Consider the following 19,209-nt stretch of genomic DNA (forward strand, 5'->3'; position numbering starts at 1 on the left):
AAAATTTTAGTGGATCAATCCTTAGCTGGCCACACTTAATTACCAGACTGGCAGCATATCAATGTAATTAGCTCCAGTCCTCAAAGCATGTTCCAGGGAATATGTTTCAGCAAATCTGTATCACTGGAGGCCAAGGGAGCAAGGATGAATGCTTTCCTCTCCCTTTCTTTCCCACTGTTTGTGTCTGCCTCAGCACTTTCATGTTCCGGTGGGGATCAGAAGTGCTGAAATGCCAGAGCAGAGCCTAATCAGAGTATTCCCAGCCCAACAGGAAAGAGGAAGGAGTAGGTCTCTCACGGGAAAGACTCACTTCTCTTTGAAATTCTGGAAGAATTTAACTTCTCATGAAATTTCCACCCCAAAGTTGCAAATAGGTCAGAAACACTTCAGTGAACTTCAGAACCCAAATTAAGGCTGAGTCCTGAAAGGTGCTCCATGCTCTGCCTTGTGTCCGGCCAGCTTCCAGAGTATTTTAAGCACATGGGAAGTTCTGATGACTTCACAGGACCGTAGAACCAAGATCCATGCTCTTTAAACTGAATCCTCATCCTCTCTTGTTAAATCACACACTTAGTTACTTAGTGTTGGATTTTGTACCCTGAACATGAAATGCTCCATTTATTCCTACAGTGCCGATACTGTATGGGAATTCTGTCCATTACACTCATACCCAGGCTACGAGGTACGATACACACGAACTGGCAGTTTAAATACAAAAGAGAGGCAGGAGGTGGAAGGAGAAAGAAGGGATTATCACATGTGTGAGGGACTGAGTCTAAAGAGATAAAGGACTCGACCAAGGCTATGGGTACATTCCAAGGCAGAGCTGTGAACAAAGCCTAGTCTGTTGCAAACTCTGGGAAATGGTCTCGCTGTCTTGTTATTTATCAATGTAATTGTCTTTTGTTTTTAGGCTCTGGACGTCAGCAAGAACATCTCGGTATGTACTGCCTTTGCAGAATATATTTAACTTGTGTCTACATTATCACAGAGTAAGCCCGTGTAGTGCATAGCACCGTATGAACAAAAGAGGTTTGCTCATCCCCGAAGTTTACTCTCATGGAGGACAGGAGCATCAGCTCCTCAGGCTGTCTTCAGTATCAGCAGTGCTTGCTTGTCTGAGACAACACCAGCATAACGAAGGACTAACTGCTGAGGCCTCAAACCCCTTCCGCAACACACATTAATCCGAGCTGTAAACACAGAGTTGCTATTTCCATGAGTTAACAGTCTCGCTTACAGGCAATTAACTCAATAGCACTGAATCAGGTGTTGCAGTTCTCAGCTGAGCCATGACCTTATCTGAAGTTTTGAACTGAAAACTTTTCCGATATCCCCAAGAACAATTGCAGTAGGCATTGCTGGGGCTTGTAAGTGTGGCTGGGCAGCTGCCAGCTTGTGCTCTCAAGGTGGCCACAACTCCTGTAGTAATGGCTCTGCTGGTGGCACACCAGCGCCAGCACACAGGGAGAAGGAACCTCAGGACAGGGCAGAACAATGTCAGGAACGTGACAATGGTCTGAAAACTTCACTGAAATGGGAATAATTTCTCTCCATTGTGCTAGTTCTGGGACATGATAATTTTTGTTCTGTTCCCCAGGTTTTTCAGTCATAATTTTAGGAAATTTAAAACAATATAGGAAAAAAAAAACCATTAATTTTTTTGATTCACAGCTTCATTTAGTTAGGGGTCCAGATAGCCGGTCCTGGAGAGAACAAACATTAGAGATGCCTCCTGAGACTCCCTGACCTCCTGATAATCTCTATTAGCATTTCAAATGTAAGGGCCCAATAGCTGTGGCTTGCGGACGTGACCGGGAAACAAAGGCTTGATCTCTTCTAATTCATGGTCCACAAAAGTTACCACCTTAAAAAAAGCTGATACCAATGCACCTGGCCTAATAGAAAGGATAAGAGAGTCAAAGTGCTTTTTTGGGCTTTGTTGTAAAGGCCCCCCACGCGCATGTGAGTAGGTAGGAAACCAAACCGATCTTCTCCTTTAGTACAGCATAACAATAGGGTAAAACGTGCCCTTAGGCAGCTACTCAGCATTCACCAGTGAGGTGTCCTCACTCTCTGAAATCCTAAGGTCAGAAAGAACAGCAGTCCTAGGCAGAGAAATGTTACCAAACAAAATACAAAAAAAAGATAGTATTAACTCACAGTTCATCAATCCTGTCTCCTTGTGTCCTGTACAGGCACAGGCTGGCCACTGGGCATCATTGCACAGTGTCGAAAATTCTTTTGTGGGCCCTGACCCCTATCTGTCTGAAATAAAGAAACTTCCCTCCTCCCACCCCACCCTGGAGTACCCCAAAGTATCATATGTAGGCCAGGTGACTTGCCAGCAACTTGCCTCTGGTCCTTTAAGTTGTGGTTTCTTTTTGCTCCCTAGGGTGAGAGCCATGCTTGGAGGAGAATGAGAGATCTTATGAGGAAGACACGGTTGACAAACCAGAACAAGTTGGGGCTGTCCTCTGCTGCTCTGAAGAGGTCCTGCCCACAGTTGTATAGGTGAGACTATGCTGTGGGAGATTTTCACTTAGTGTTGAGAGGAGGTGATAGAAGGTTTACCTCTGGTTGTTGCTGCCTGGAGAAGACCACTCCTTACCTTATTTCCATTGCATATGCTGGTCCTGACTAGCAGCAGCATTTGCTTCCTTAGTACCCAGATGCTCCCAACTGGATGTTACCTGTGTGAGAATCATGGAAACATTAGGGTCCCTATAACAAGGCGCTTCTCCCCAGCAGGGCAAGGGGATGATGACAATTAGCCAGAGCCATTCTATAGCCTAATTATTTGTCTTTCTGCTCCCTCCGAAGCATTGCAGTCAGGATTTATGCTCTCCTTTGTCTGCTTTCCCACCTTTCATCCAGTGGGGCAGTAACCATATTGTAGCTGATGTGTGTTGGGATGGGACAGTCAGGATCAGCTGGACAGTTTTTGTCAGAGGAAGAAGAGATGAAGTTTGCTGAATGTGTGCTCATGGGTGGGACCTGTTTGTTGCTGTAGATGAATATTTGGGTCAAAGATGAAGTCTTATTTCTATTAAGTGTTCCATGCTGCTCCCTTGGGCAAGTCTGTCTACCAGGCTGGTTATAGCCTTGCCTCTGAGCTAAACCGTGCTGTGCACATCTATCTGACAGTGCTGCCAGCTACCCCTTGCACAGATATTCCCTGCGCACTTGCCAAATCCTCCCAGCTAGTCTGGTGAATTTGGAGTGTTTTGTGTATATAATCAGGTAACAGGAAGAGCCTGGGTATCTTAGTCACCAAAGCTGGAGCATTCGATGGAGCTGTGCACCTCCCTGGATGTTTTTTCAGCTGAGGTCTCAGTAACCTTGAGCGGAACAGCTCAAATGTGCTTAAGCCCTCCTCTGGTTTTAGAGGGGGTGATGGTGGGGAAACAACGTTTAAGCACTCAGGAATGTCCTATTGTTCCCCTTAAAACAGCCTGTACCTACCTTACAAAATCCGTAAGGGAACTGGGAATCTTGTAATTACAGCTGGAAAAAAACCTGTCTGTAATACATGGAGTGATTTTTCCAGCTGGGAAAGTTTGGTTGGGGCCCAAGTACATGTAACAGGAGAGCTTCCTCCTATTGTTTGGGAAACTGAAAGAAACACAAAGCAGAGAGAGATCAAACAGTTCCATCTAAAATAGATGGTGAACCAGCTGGGGAAAAAATACAAACTCCTGTGAACCTTCCCGCTAAACCTTAGTAGAACCAGCACTTTTATTTGGGTTTCAGAGAAGTTCTGTCTCTCTAACCCTCTGTTTGCCCCATCTCTGTAGTGCAGAGGACAGCATCAGCACTCCCTGCATGAGAATTGAAGGCTAGGTCCTCAGCTGCTTAAATTAACGTGTTTCCAATGAAGGGTCAGCCCAGTAGCTCCTAGCAGAAATTCTAGCTCCCTAGAAATCAGTCTCCTAGAATGGACAACTGTCGTGGAAATGCTGTACAATGAGATGCCAAACAGACAATTTTTTGCCTGGCTGTATCCAGGCATCTTCAGAGCTCATGTACATTGATTTTTGTGGGCTGTTTTCTGTAGCTGATGAATGGCCTTTTCTTCTACTAACTTTCTTCTCCTGTACATCTACATAAACCCCTTGCCTCTACTCATGCGCCTTATCTCCCTCCATTTCCTTTTCTCCTGCATTCTAGCTCTTATTCCCCAGCCCTATATGTATTTGATCTTGCTCTTTTTACCCCAAACCCAGCAATAGCAGTGTACCAACCCTGTCCTTTTCACCGGTGCCTGGAAAACTTGGGCACCTTCTTCATATGGCAGTTTGGATATGCAGTTGCCCTCAGGCTCCTATGAAGTAAAAAGTTAAGCTTAGTGGATCAACGACAGACCAGCAAATGCTGCTGGACAGTAACACAGACCCTTCCTGCAGCAGTACCAGAATGGTAAAGCAATAAAGTCTCACTCATCTGCAACTCTTGGCAAAGCAAACCTTGAAGCCCTGCTACTCACAGCATTTAAAGCCACTGTCTTTGTTATAATTTATGAAACATGTTTGTCCTGGCTCCTGGTCCTGTTTGTACATGCAGACATACGCAGTTGGCTGGCTTTTGCTTACCCAGGCTTTCTTGGGCTCCAGGTCTTGCACTGGAACAGGCTGGAGCCTGGTGCCCTGTATTAGCATACAGCTCTGAAGGAAGCAGAGATTTGTTGCTTTTGACACCCAGTCCCACTTGAGTCATTTGGGCAATTAGAGAAAGTCTCTTTGTTTTTGTTTTTGTAACTAGGTCAAAGCAAAACCCCTTTCATGCTCCCACTCTGTGTATGATGAATGATCTGCTCCAGGGTGGTTGTTTTGCTTTTCTTTTCTGACTTTTTTTTTTTTTTTTTAAACATCCACAAAAGAATTCTCATAGCAGAGAGAACTTGGTTCTTCTTCCAGCAGGAGAGAGGGGAGGCCTGCCAAGGTAAACAGACTGGCACAAGACTCAGTGGTTTGTCATACATTGTTCTAAACAGGCTCAGGTTTTCATTTCATTTTCTTTTTCCTGCTAATACATTTGCTCCTGCAAAGCAACATCTATTCTGTGCAAAGGACCAGAACAAACTGATGACTGATTTCATTATGGTGTTATGGACTTAGGTAGCACATGGTCCTCCACTTTCCAGGGCAGGATCTAATGTAGGAAGCTTTGGGCAATCCCCTCCTGACATTCCTGTGCAGATATACCCACCTGAGTGTCTATGGGAGCTGCAGCTTTAATGCAGATGCACAGGCATGAATTAACATCAAATACAGTATTTTTCATGATAAAGATGATAGTTTCAGTTTGAAGCCACTAAAAGCTTGCTGCTGTATGACACCTACTTTGTGGTTAGGGTGACGTAAGCTAGGAAGGACAGTGCAGTTCTAACATTACAAAACCCCATCTTCAATATTGTATAGTAAAGCCTGAAAAAGGCCCAAGAACCTCAGACCCAGGTCTGAATGCTGCTTTCACATGGAATATTAATACTAAGGTATTCTCAACACTGTGCTCAGGGTTGAGAAACCACCAAAGAATTAAAGAACGTCAAGGCAGAAGTTTGGCCAGTCCATTGTAAAAGAACTAAGAGCAGAACAAAACATAAAAATGTACAACATTTAGAGAAAAACCTGAAAATAGTAGTTTGCAAAATAAAGAGTCTGCACCACATTAGTCAGGACTTTGAGTTGAAAATTTTTCAAATCAAAGATTTGAAGTAAATAGCTATTAGCTATTTATTTTCTGTAAATATCTTTCAAATATTGCTTTAAACCCCCCCAAAAACAAACTACAGCTTTTCTTTCTTAAACAGAACCTATTTCAAAGATGTGTTTAGAAAGTATTTCAAAAGGTTTGTTATGTCTCTCATAAGTCCTGGAGGCCTGAGCTAAGTAAATTCAACCAAACAGGATGTATTATACTCATTTCAATCATATGTAATACATAACAAACAAAAACTTAAGCTGGAGACAGTCTACAGCAGCTAGCTTAGTGTTGCTCTTCAAAACACTTCATTTCCTACTTACTATTTTAGACCAGAAATTTTAAGCTCCCTGTGACATTCAACCATAAGTCTATCCCCCAGCTTCCAGCTAAGCAGAAAATACTGGTTGCTCTGAACAAAATGATGTTTGTGTCCATCCATTACAGTGTGGCTCCATGCTAAGTGCTGCATTGTGTGGCTCTCTCTTTTTGGATGCTGCCACAAATATTTGGACAGCATCTGTTATGGAATCTCAGACTGGAGAGGGGGGAAGCTGCATTGGATATAGATACATATACACAGCATATTAATGTTAAAAACACAGCCATGCATTCTGGCCACTGTCAACTTCAGATGTATTTTTCCATTTGTTAAGGCCAGATATTATGTCTTCAGAGCTGAGGAAAACTGAGAGGAACTCCATGATTGTTCTGGGACAAAATACAAAGAATGAAAACGTGTGGCCTTTCTGATAACCTGAGTCAAATGGAGCAAAGTAAAGTAAGTACAGCAGTGTGTGTTTCTTTGTGGGTTGGCTTGGGGTTTTTCACTTCTTCTTGGCACAAAAATGAGGCAGTCCTGTTCCTTCATCCAGACACACTCCAGCATGCAAAGACAGCAACATGTCCAATTTTTGAAGTTCAAATGATGTGGATTAATGCCTACTGAGGACTGGCCCATATAACTTCATTTTAATAGTCACCCAGCTTTTAATTTGTTGGGTTATTTTTACTTTAACCCGCAGTTTTAAAGGCAACCGTAGTCATACAGGCTACATCACACAGCCTTTTTACAAAACGTAAACGGCAGTAAATTCATTTATCTGCAGTCTGTTGAAAGACTTCCAAATAATAAGCCAGTGAGATGTCTTGGGAAAGAAACAATCTGTCCATAATAAAGACTAAAAGAAAACCAGCCTCAGCTTCATCTTCCCACCTTCCCAACTCAGCCCACAGGCTAAATGCAGAGAAACTCTCTCTAATCTCACATTCACTGCATGTTTCTGTTTCAGAAAGTCAAGGCAAGAACACCAAAGGACACAAAATCAAGAATCCCAGGGTTACTCTGTGCAATCTACATCCTACAATTGTCAACAGAGCAACTCTGAATTGAGCTTTGGAAGGGAAAGAAGGAAGGGGAATGTTGAGAAGGGTCTGTGGGCAGATACGTGCTCAGCTATGTACGGCTTCGCTCCCGAATCTGAAACATACTTTAAAAAGTCTAGCCACAGATGAAAATTGCTGTTAGCATCTTGGAACACAACCAACAGAGACTTTTAAGATTTGGAAATTCTTCCTCCTCTCTGGGTTAGGAACAGAATTACCTGAAACACTGAAACTTTTAAACTATCATTACTTTTTGGGGACTTCTCCAGCTGAACTAAACATTAGCTTTATGAGACACAGCATCATCTAGAGGAGTGCCAGGGACTCCTTGCCCTGGACAGAGGTGGCTGTTGAAAGGACAGCCTCCTCCATCTGGGGGACCTAAACTGCAGTCTTTGTTTGTCCCCAGCACAGCTCCTCCCTTCAGAGCAGCCTATGGACAGCTGTGCCATTTCACTGGAATCTAACAGGAAAACAAAGTATGTAAAGCTAAGGTCATTCCTGAATCCAGCATTAGCTTCCTGTCCTGTGGGCCTGCTCCTTCCGCAGAGGCCGCTGGACTCCAGTGCTACCCTGCCCAGAAGCTGGCGTTGTATACACTCATTGTAGAGAGCAGAGCAAGCAGCACTGCAGGAATCAGCCTTTCAAGAGACTGGAGGGGGGCATCTAGGGCAGCCTCTGCCCCACAGGGCAGCCCAGCCACTGTGTAACCAATCTTCTTTTTTTTGAGGGGGGACAGGATACCATGCTTGAATTCCTACTTTTAAGTTCCATTTAAGTGCTCTGTCCGTGCAGGTGGGGGCCTGAGGCTGTAGGTGGGGCAGTCACGTTGCTGTTTGGCTCCGCCTGCGCTCTCTACTGGGAAAAGGTGAGAAGGGAGAGCAAGGCTGCAAGGGAAAGTAATTCAAATATATCCTTTATAAACTGGTGCTCTTTGGGATACACTAACAACTGTGTAACATTATGACTGTGCATGGTGGCTGCCTTATTGCCACATGTCCACTGCTTCCTGACTCAAGGAACAGGCAATGCACGCTTCTGAACGTCCCATGGTTGCCGAGGTCTCTGCACACTAGCTCTTATTGGTACTAGCAAAGTAATTAATACACATGGAGTAAAGATTCAAGTAAACTAACATTGCCACTTGATAAAGGATTATCCTACCCCGTAAATTACAATGTAATTACAAGTCAAGTAATTGCTGTTTAAAAATCTCTCCCCAACCCCAACGTGCCTGAGAACGAAGATTTGACAAGCTGACAGGAATGATCAACTTCAGCAAGCTTAGTCTTTCAGTAACAGATGCTTCTCCCTTGTTCATCCACATCAGCTGGAGCCACTGGAATCCTCCAAACCAGAGCAGGATCGTTTCTGGGATTCGGAGCATCTCAGCCCTGCCATTCCAGGGCCAGTATAGTTTGCAGGGATGAGTGAGGGCAGTAGCCCAGGCCAAGTTCTCAAAGTACTCAGAAGAGTTGCTACTGCTGTTACTTAGCATCTCAAAAAACCTACAAACACAATGACCAACCCCCACAAGCCGAACCCAAATCTCCATTAAAAAGAAAAGGCTGTGCTGACACAAGGTTAGCACCCTAAAGTAGCTGCTGTGTTTAATGTTTCAGTTCTAGCTGCTGCTGCAGGACTTGGTTAGTCACTGTATATCTTGCTAGCTTCATCCAAAGCTAGAAAGATTTATGACTTGATTATTCTGTGAATAGTCTGTATATCTCCATAAATACAGGGGACAAAAATCCTGCATTAACTTACATCCTCCATTATCCCTCCAGCTTTTTTACAGAGACTGTACAGAATGTGAATCAGTGCTAACTGAATTTTAAGTGTTTTAAGACATAGCATAATGAACTGGTATTTTCTACAACCCCCTCTATTCCTGTTAGAAGTTTGTTGGGTGTTTTGTGTTTGCTTTTTTTTCACTAAGATAAACTAGCACTCTTCTTTATTACAGCATTATATTAAATATGTTCATGTATTTTCAGAAATAAATGTATTTATAATGTGTAACATACTGTATAGTTCTCTACTCCAGGATCCATTGTAATACAAGCATAAGAAATTTAATAAAAGTATTACTATTATGATAATTGTTTTCAGATATTTTACTAATGAACACCTGGCTCATAGTATAGCAACTGCCATACCTTTAGGGTGTCAGGTGAGCATAGCTAGTCAAAAGGAATTGCTACCTCCAAGGTTTTAAAGAACTTCTTTAGCTTTGGCAAAGCAGCAAGTTTGCTCTTTGGAAGCAGGTGCTGTTCTCAAAGATCTAGAGGGTGAGGAGAGCTTTTTGAAAGTTCAGCTATGACAAAACATATGTGTTAATTTTGAGTGGCCCCGTATTGGGTGCTGTTAGTGGGCTTTGCTTCCACTGACAGGCAGCACACATAACACGTCCAAGAAGAATCAATGAAGGCACTGGGACAAAGTGTGCTGATGCTCAGCACTGGGGTTTCTTTCTGAAAATCTGGATTCAGTAGCAGCACTACACAACAGCCACAAATGACAGATCTTGGCTGGCCTCAGGGCTGCTTTTCCTCAGTGTCGGGGTCTCCTCCCCCCACCATGTAGCCCTGGGAGAGGGGCCCTGAGGGGAGGCACAGGGTTTCCCTGGCCCTGGTCAGCCTTGTTCACCATTGGTTGGTTTGTGTTCCCCTGCACGGGCAGAAGGACCCTCGGGTCCTGTGATTGCCTCAGTTCCTCGGCAGACCCTGGCCATGCAGCTGGAGAAATAAACATATCTCTGAAAATACCTATCAAGAATCGGTCCATATCTATTTCTTTTCCACAGACCTCGTTGTCTGATACACGTGTTGCAGTATCCCCACTGTAACACCTCAGCTCCTTCATTCCCAGCCAGCAGCACCCTCCTGGACAGAGCAGCTTCTCTTCACCTGCAGATGTCTAACCAAGTGGTAAGGAGTGAAGCTAAAGAGGGTGCAGATACGAAGTCACACACAAGTATTCAAAAGAAAGTAATGGTGAAAAGTCAATGAGACCCAACTAAAGAATGTAGAGGCCTAGAAAAAAAGTAAGCCAGAAGCGCACCTATGAAGATAAAAAGAAAACAATACACTGCTTGCAGAAGCAAATATTGCATAACAGGAGCCAGGAGAGCCACTAACACCCCAGTGGTGTTGGAGAACAGGCAGTGAGCACAGGGTCAGTGCACCAGAGGATGAGACCTCCAGGTTGCCTTTGCCCCTGTGCCAGTGCTTCACAAGAACAAATCTCATCCCACAGCTGCTCATGCCCTTCCCACTGGCTGAAGACCAAGTAGCAAGCCTTAAACACAGAAGACTCCCCAAAGTGGATAAGAGAATTAAGTTTGTTTCTTTGCTCACCCACCTCCACTTAGCACTGCACATACCCTACACTAAGCATCATACCAACCTCCTACACCCAGCTCTGCACCAAAAGGGACAGTCCCTGCAGGGGCATCTACACAATTCCCATATGCTACGCACCCAAAGCTCCCTGCCACTTTGGGATGGTTCAGTGACTCCACGAAGGGCAGCAGGGACTTGACTCTCACAGCCCCTTCAGCATGCACACAGGCACCTAAACTCTCTAAGCAAATATTTCTGTCTCCCTTACTGAGGCATAGGAAGGCTCCAGTAGCAGTCAGGAGGTCTTTAGGTCTTGGCTTACACACACACTTAAGACCAGTGCCAAAACACACTGTTTGGTGCACTGTGAAGGTGTGGTTTATGTTACTCCTCTAATTGCCCAGTTAATTAACATTGCAGACAGCTGCTAAAGACTTGTCACGAGCACATTATGAATTCACACTCTGCTTTCCCAGACAGAGCTCCACCTGTACAAAGGTCATTTAGTTGCCAGAGGCCCGCTCCAAAGGAGGAGGCTGTTTGACCTATCTGCAGATGATGATTTTTTTTCTAGCCTGTGATCTCCTTCTCCCTCCCATCATACAACTTGGAGCAGTCTTTTCTTCTGGTTAGATTTTGAAAGCATGCAAGACAAAAAGATCACTGGTTATCCTGACAGTAGCAGGGAAAAGCAGTTCTACTGGAAAAATAAGAATATAAGATGACTCCTGAAGTTTGTTGGAATAGGAAAGGAATTAAAACACAGATCCCACCGCTTGTTAACACCCTCCTATCACACAGTATCAGCAAAAACTAATTAAAAAGAACAATATCTGCTACCTCAAGCAAGCTACCGATCAGTTCTTTGCTTCCATGTGTAAGTGCTACTCTTCCCTTTTAAAGGCCCCAAAGCAGTACAATTAAGACTCCTCTCCTGTCCTTAACAGGGAGGATTTCTAATTAAGGCTTAGAGGAAAAAAGAGAAAAACATCTTTCTTTGCCCTCAAGGACTACCCCCCCATCAGCTGTAAGCAGAACTCAGTGTGAGTGCAAGCACTAGAGCTCCCCCAGGCTGGGCAGGAAGGAGGGGGTGGAGCCCAATTTCCCCTCTACTAACTGCAGAGTTTTGCTGTACTTTTTTCACCCAGGACCTCAGAAAGCTAAGAGGGATGCTACCCAGCTGCTAGGACTGACAACATCACACTGAACTGCTCCTGATGCTCAAAATGGCAGGTTTTATTTCTCATCTAAAAGAAATAAGTTAAAAAATTAAGAAAAGCACTGTTATGCCAACAGTGCTGTCAAATTAGCTTTAATCCAAGACCTTTGAAGACTCCTAACTGTCTGCTGTCACATGAACGCTTAAGATTAATCTCTAGGTAAAGTTTTTTTTTTTTTTCCCCTGAAGTTCAAACCACCTAGGCCCTTTTATTTTTTTCCAGTTAGAATGATGTTTCCATATTCTCATTCACCAGAAAAATGCCACCTACCCTTTTCTGTTTCTAGGACAAGAAAGGCAAGTTCATGCACAGCATCATTAGGAAGGCCCATTTGTGTAGTGCTTTGGCATCCTTGCTTTCCAGTCATGCCACAGGAGCACAGTCCTAACTTACCTAGTGCCTTAGGGACAAGTGTGCAATTCCCATCTCCTCTGCACAGTCAAGATACCTGCTCTGCATCCCCAGAGAAGTGGCTGCAGGATCTCATTTTAGTGAGTTTTGCTACACTTCTGCTCAGCTCAGTGTTTGAGTGGAGCCAAGGTCGCTACTTTTGAAAGCCGCTATAGTCATTAACAGAAATGCCGACACTACCTAGCATCAATCCTGCCTCAGTCTGCACCCCAGGCCTTGACAAGGTCTCCAGTTTGTCCAAGGCAGGCAGTTAACACCAAGCCTAGAGCAGAAGAATTCCAGAGCGAGATGAGTTTGGAGCATTTGGAAAGCTTTTCTTTCACAGCTGTTGGGATAACTTTTCCCCTGCAAATAAAATCTTTTATCTAGGGTCGCCAGGGGAAGGGATACCACCAGCCAAATGGGTGTGACAGCCACTTTATTGCAAGCCATTGAGTTCATGTGTTGCTGACACCTTCCTTTGCCACAGCACAGAAATCACAAGCACCACACACAGAGTTGCCCCAGTTGCCACAGCAGCAAATCCCAGAGCCCAGGGGGCTGGAGCATGCACAGCTACTCCTGTGGGGAGAGACACCCCAATTAATGCTCCCAGTGAGGCACAGGGATGAGTTAGGGGCTCAGCCTTTCTGTAGAAAAGCCTTAGACTGGCCCCCTTCTCCTGCTCTGCTGCAACACTTACCAAGGTCATCCTTGGCTGTATCCTGTCTTAGCTCATCCTGGAGGAAAATCACAGGGCCTTTGCTGGAGACATGGGAAGTACCTTCCTGAAAAGGATGCTCAGCACTCCTTTTACCCCCTACAGAGCAATATGAGGGTTGTAGGTAAGAAGACCTATAGCCCTGAAGGTAGCAAACCTTGTTAACACACAAGAAGCTCTGAAGACCAAAGTTTCCATGTCAGTCCTCACAGAGCTAAGAGACCTCTGAAGACCTCTGCCTTTGTGGCACAAGAAGAGCCCTTAGTCAGTGGAAAGGAGCAGGAAATGCCTTGGCAAGCTATCCATGGCTCAAAGGAATTAGTCCATAGGCTACATATCCCCTACTCCCCAGCCTGGAGACTAGGCCCTTGCTGCCTCTTTGGATAGGGAAGCAGAAGGCCAGGACACTTACTGGCTCTGGCAGGACACGTGGTGGTGCAGGATTCTTGTACAGACTGGTGGCACACTGAAGCGCTGCAGTGCAGGTACACCTAGAGAAAAATGGAACACAGCCTGAAATCCCTCAGGCAGTGTCTGGAGACTGGTGATATCCTGGTGTGGTGCATTGACCCCAGCCAACAGCTAAAGCACCCACACAGTTGCTTCCTCACTCCCCCTATTCTGCCCCAGAAGGGCAGAGAAAGAATAGGAAGAGCAAAAGCAAGAAAGCCTGTAGCTGGAGAGATAAAGAGTTAAACAAGTGAAGGAGAGGAGAAGAGGGAAGATAAAACCTAAAGCACAAGTGATGTAAAGGCAAGTCACCTACCCTGCTCCTACAGACACAGAAGTGCCCAGCTACACTGGAAGATTAAATCCTCCAGTGTTTACTGCTGAGCATAAAATCGTGCACCATGGAATATTCCTTTAGCCAATTTGAGTCAGCTCTGCTGCCTCATAGCTTCTAGCCTACTCCATGCCTACTCACGTGGGGTTGAGAGACAGCAGAATGAGGAGAAAGTCTTTGTGTTCTGCAAGTGCTATTCAGGAAGCAGCAAGAACATCTGTTTTCAACACAGTTTTAGCGACAAATCCAAAGCCACAGCACCATATGGGCTGCTATGAGGAAAGTTAACTCCATACCAGAGCACCCGGTCACAGATGGGGAAAGGCAGGAAAGTCTGTTCGGCTTGTTTCACATCCAGGCTGTAACCTTGGAGCCCTCTGCTGTCCGCTGCAAGGCAGCTTCAAAACCTTTACACCATACGCTTTCAAATTCGGTCAAATCCATCATTACAGCACTTCTCCCTGACACCTGGAATACGGCTGCCCGAGCACCATTGCACTGTGAACCTTGTTAGGTACAGCTGAGACCAATTTTAAGTATTAATTGATCCTAGGAGGGCTGAGCAAATAGTACAAAGCAGGGTGAATTTCATGTGACTTAACTGGAGAAGCTCAATGAGATTCAGAGCCCAAGATGCTTCAAAAGGTACTCAAAGTTATTTCCAAGTAATTTTGGCCAAGAAACGTAGTTCAGAGAATATTAATCAGCATAACTAGAGCACACACCCTAAGCTAATTCACAAGACAAGATAGGATTTGCTTAAGTAAACTACTACCCTTCTAGTAGTCACATTTTCTGTCACACATATAGTGATGGATCTTCTCTCTACCACATTCACCTCAGGGAATAAGATTTCTGGCATCAACCTCTCCCCTTCTGTTTCAGGAGGTGATTTTTCTAGTCTTTGCCCCACTCCCCCAAAAGTCTCATAGTTATGAAGTGGTTCTTACTGCTCACACATTTTACTTGTCTTAAATATGAACTAGGCAGTCAGAACAGGATCTTACCAGCCCGGAGAGTTTCTCTTGGGAAGTGGAGTCCACAAAGGTGAATGTGTAGAGGGTGAAACGCTGATAATGAGAGGGGAACAGTAATCCTGAGGTGAAACTCTGAGGCATCAGCTGTGCCTGATAGTTGTCCCCTGCATAAGGGCACCTGAGGAGAAAGAGTAAGCAGTGAAAAAAGAGCAAGTTATTCCCCTGACCCAAAGTTGTTTACAAGTCACTTACCCATTCACCAAAATTGGCCACTGCAGCTGTTGCTGGGGGTTGGTGCTTGGTGTGGCCCAGCAGTGGTGCAGAACTAAAATCAGGTCTGGGTCTGTTCTCTGAAGGAGCTTGACTTCTGCATAAACAGGGTCTCTCAGAGTCTTCACAACAGGATAGTCACTGTCAGTATAGTAGGAAGTATAGCTTCCATCTGGGACAGAAGAAGCCCAAGAGCCATTTAAGAGCAGGAAGAAACAGGTACAGGCATCCTTTATAGCCATATCAGTAAGTTCGCACCATGGCAGGGAAGCAGTGCTGGGTTAACCCATCAATACTCCACTGTTACTCATCAGAGACCAGAGCCCTGCACTGAGAGGCTTGAGTAGGTCCTGCAAACCTCTCCTACCTGAGGCAACACGCAGCTCCAAAGACAGAGGACCTGGCTGGGACACAGCAGGGAGTGGTGGCAATGTGAAGACCTGAGCATTCAAGGGAATGGAGCTCCCACTGATGGAATAACTACATCGGACATGTAGCCTGGTGGGAAAGGAAAGCTCCAAATCAGGAAAAGAAAAGTCACTCTGATACCTCCTTTCTCCAATATGGCAACATACCATCTGCTTTAATTAGTTATATCCCCTTTCTTCCAACACTTCTTTTAACAAATACTTGAAATTCTCTTTAGTGTTTCAATTTGAGAATCTGCAGAGCGTCACTGGTCAACACCAGCTTTATTCCTACTAATTAGAGACATACCAGTCTTTAACCTACTCCAGTGCCCTCATGTGAATTCAGAGCTTGTGACAAGCAGGAATTTCTCTAGTGACATTGAACACAGTGGCACCCAGCAACATCAGCCCCAGGGTAATACCTGAAAATGCTATCCCTAGTGACAGAGCCAAAGCTCCCAGTCTTCACATCCCTGCTTGCCACCAACTCATTCTCATATATGGCCTGGTCTCCAGTCACCTGGAATGACAGATAGGCATCATCACTGTGGTAAACTCAGGCTGGATCAATATGAGGCTTGAGAACAGCATTTGGCCTCTGGCAGTCTGTAGGATGTCCATTAAGCAGCCAAAGACATGTCAGGCTGTTCCAGCTCTTCCAGCCTAGTGACAGCTGCAGCTCTTACCTGAAAAGTAGTGCCACAGGCAGAGAGTGGAAACTGGTACACAACAAAGGCATTGTTTTTCAGGACAGGGACACAGCCAGTACGGTGTCCACTGGCCAATTGCACTGAGTCCAGGGCAACAGGTGGCAGGGTCACATCCCGAGAAACAGCAATGGAAAACTGTCCATCTGGTGTGCAATGAGCTGTCACTGGAGGAAAAGTTATAATCAGTCTTGAGCTTGGACAAAAGAGGGATGGAAAGGAGGCCCTAACATCACAACCAAGACAAGGCCAGCAAGTCCTGCAAGCTGTCCTGCCTTTAACCCACAAAACAAGTGCTAAGCATGCCAAGACGAGCACAACCAGCTCCAACAACAGCGATTCTGGCCATAAAACCAGGTCTGTGGCAATACACTGGAAAATGCTGGACACATCACTGGGACATGATATTATTGACAGACAAAAACATAGCCCTGAGCCACCTGCCGGAGTGGTACACACCAACCCTGCCCTGCCAGCAAAGGGAGGAATCCTGTTTTGCAGCAGCTCAGGAGGAAGGGAGGACAGCTGCTCAGGCTTACCTGTATTACCAAAGTAGCAAGGCTTCACCCTGTCTCTGGGGTCATAGCAGCAGCCTTGTGCTTCACAGTCTCCTTGGCTGATGGGCAGGGAGGCACACAGCAGCCGGTCCTGGCTAGGAACGGCTGAACAGACAGTACTGCTTGGAGCATCCAGGGCTGGAAAAAACAGCAGGACTTTGCAGCTAAAGCACAAGAGCAGGGGGACAAAGACATGAAGGACACTGGTGGAAGGTATCCTGGTGACTCTGCATATGAATCAAGGGAAGTTAGAGTCAGGTGAGGGTCAAACACATGGCCTGGATCTGTCATAGAAGCCTGCTCAGGAGGGAGCTGCCTTTCCATGGAACAGAGACTCCCCCCGAAGCCATGTACAGGAAACTGGACTTAAATTGGATCTGTCAAGATAAAGTGTTCTAGATCAACTCTTGGCAGTTAAGAAAATCATTGTACCTAGTCTCCAGTTCAATCCTTGAACTTGCAGGCACTCATGTAGCCAGAATACGGCTGGGAGACACAATGAACATGTTCACCTGCTGACCCTGCAGAGGGGCACAAGTCCCCAGGAAGTTGGTGGCTCCCATGTCCAAACCCTCTTCCATGGAGTTTTCTGAACAGCAATAAGCCCCCTCTCCTAGCCCCGAAACTGACTAGGAACAGCCATCTGAAAGGAATGGCACTCATCACCACAAGATTCTGACAGCTGCTTGTATCTTACCAGGAAGGTCCACAGGGCACCTGAGTAGTGTCTCTTCATGAAGAACCTTTTGCCCATCAGCATCTGTTCCTTCAAGCCCAACCAGTATAAGGTAATTGCCATCCTAGGGGAAAACCACACCAGTCAGGACAGCCAGAGCAGCAGTGGTTACAGTCCCAGCAGAATCCCTAAGGTCACTCACCCACTCAAAGACATAACAGCCAGCATAAGAGACCAATACTTTCCTGGAGCCATCTGGAGTCCCAGATACCAAGAGCCCACAGTCAGAGTCATTCTGAAGAGTATGTGCCTTCCCTTCAGTATCTAGGGAAAGAAGACACAGCAGCAGGGGCTTCAGCATCCCACATTGCAGATAGGATCCACTACAACCCTACCTTTCTGTGGGAAACAGGAACCAAGCCAGCATTAGGGTCTGGAACAGCAGTGAGAGGATCCAGCAGCCAAGACCATCTAGATCCAGGCATAGCCCTTTGCCAAATCCTTGACTGCTGTGTCACATAAACAGCCCCCTGATTACACAAGATGCACTGAAGCTGTTCAGCAACACTTCACATCAGAACCTGTTTCTTTCTTCTCATTCCCTTCACCTCTGCATTTGGGCAAAGATATGGCTAAAAAATGCCACTTGACATTGTCTCACTTACCCCAGGTAGTCAATACAAATGACGCATTCCCTTCCCAGCCTGGAGGCAAGGTGAGCTGTAAGCTTTCTTGGCCACAGATCAGCAGGGTAGGATCAGAAAAAACACTGACATGAGCCCCCATAACCAAAGCCAGGTGACCAAGAAGCACCCAGAAGAGCATAGCTCCTGATGCAACCCTAGACTGCCCTACAACACCCATCCTGCTCTCTTGCTAAGGCCCATAAAGTAGCTGTCCTTAGCCTATCCCTTTTAAATTGTGGAGCCAGCTGGGACCAGGAATCCCTGAAGTGTCCAGGTGGACCCAGCCCAGCAGTTTAACACCTTCCATTGCTTTCACCTGAACTCAGCAGAGTCTGCTTGCACTCTTTGAAGAAAACCAAAGGGCAAGAGTTGAGCTTATGTCAAGAAATGGGTCTCTATTCATACTGTGGAGTCCCAGGAGGGTCTTCAAACCTTGTCTCTTACCCTGAGCTCTTCCCACAGCTGGAACATGCAGGAGATCTGTCTGCTTCTTCCCATGCACCCTATTGCTGCTCTAATTGCTCATTACATGGCATGAGTGCAAGAAACTTAGTGACAATGCTCTTTTACTCTTTTAAAGATTATATTGGTTCAAATGCCAGACACAGGATGCTGCTACAAAAGCACAGAAATAGTCCTCCACATAAAGTCTGTGGGAAATCATGGAGCTCAGAAGGCTTTGCACACCTAAACAGTGGTAATTCCCTGTAAACACTCTTGGCTGCAGACTTACAGCCCTGTTTGCAGTGTGGTTGTGTGGAGATAGTTACAGGACTGGTTCAGGCCTGGCTGCTAAGTGGCAGGATGGTGTGCTCTCTGGGACCCCTATCCCAAAAACTGACAGGTGAGCCCCTAAGATGGGCTTGAAACACAGAGAAATGGAGCCTCTGTGATCCCAGAGAAAACTCTGCCTGCCAGCAACCATTGCCTGCCTGAAACTGCAAGGTCTCATGGAAAGCCTTTTCCCCAGCCACACATCAGGCAGCCACACTAAGTGAATGCCTCATTGTCCATCTTTCCATGCATGTTTCTGCATTCATGCAATGGAACTGTGAATGTCTTTACACTTCTGCCCTCAGCAGACCCTCCAGCTCCTGGATGTCTGCACACCACTGTGCAGCCATCAGTACACTGGCCCCAGACAGCCCTCACCACAGTCACGGTGGGCAGCATCTGAGTCTGAGCAAGGCATTTCCTTTGCTCTTTCACCTCAGCCCACAGCCCATCTTTGCTGCACAGCTGTACAGGATGCCAGGATCCCAGCTGGTGAGCTGGTGAAGAATGTCACAGTGCCTGCCTCTGCTAATTTCATGCACCAACCAGAATGGCTGTTCCAAAAAGTGTAAGACCTTGTCAGCAGCTCTGCACAACAGGAGAT

At 45.8% G+C, this 19,209-nt stretch overlaps 2 protein-coding genes across 8 annotated transcripts in view; one reads left to right on the forward strand and one right to left on the reverse strand.

Annotated features, from left to right (window-relative positions):
- Positions 1 to 9,179, forward strand: part of LOC309575644 (uncharacterized protein) — a 31,336-nt gene extending 22,157 nt beyond the window's left edge. For all 7 annotated transcript variants that reach the window (XM_082286304.1, XM_082286305.1, XM_082286309.1 and 4 more), the window contains 4 exons: positions 914 to 940; positions 2,396 to 2,514; positions 6,360 to 6,484; positions 6,996 to 9,179. In XM_082286304.1, coding sequence (XP_082142430.1) covers positions 914 to 940; positions 2,396 to 2,514; positions 6,360 to 6,456 — 243 coding nt within the window. In that variant the 3' untranslated portion in view covers positions 6,457 to 6,484; positions 6,996 to 9,179. The remainder of the gene's footprint in view (positions 1 to 913; positions 941 to 2,395; positions 2,515 to 6,359; positions 6,485 to 6,995) is intronic.
- A 3,303-nt stretch (positions 9,180 to 12,482) lies between these two features.
- Positions 12,483 to 17,506, reverse strand: ZP4 (zona pellucida glycoprotein 4; the record flags this gene model as incomplete). The annotated part of the gene is made up of 11 exons (XM_082286503.1): positions 12,483 to 12,625; positions 12,747 to 12,863; positions 13,177 to 13,255; positions 14,556 to 14,703; positions 14,778 to 14,967; positions 15,163 to 15,293; positions 15,628 to 15,725; positions 15,892 to 16,079; positions 16,452 to 16,607; positions 17,167 to 17,269; positions 17,348 to 17,506. 11 exons carry the CDS (start codon positions 17,504 to 17,506, stop codon positions 12,483 to 12,485), a joined length of 1,512 nt encoding a protein of 503 aa, XP_082142629.1.
- Between the last annotated feature and the right edge of the window lie 1,703 nt (positions 17,507 to 19,209).

Source organism: Coloeus monedula, assembly GCF_965178545.1.
Source record: "Coloeus monedula genome assembly, chromosome: 8".
NCBI lineage: Eukaryota > Metazoa > Chordata > Aves > Passeriformes > Corvidae > Coloeus > Coloeus monedula.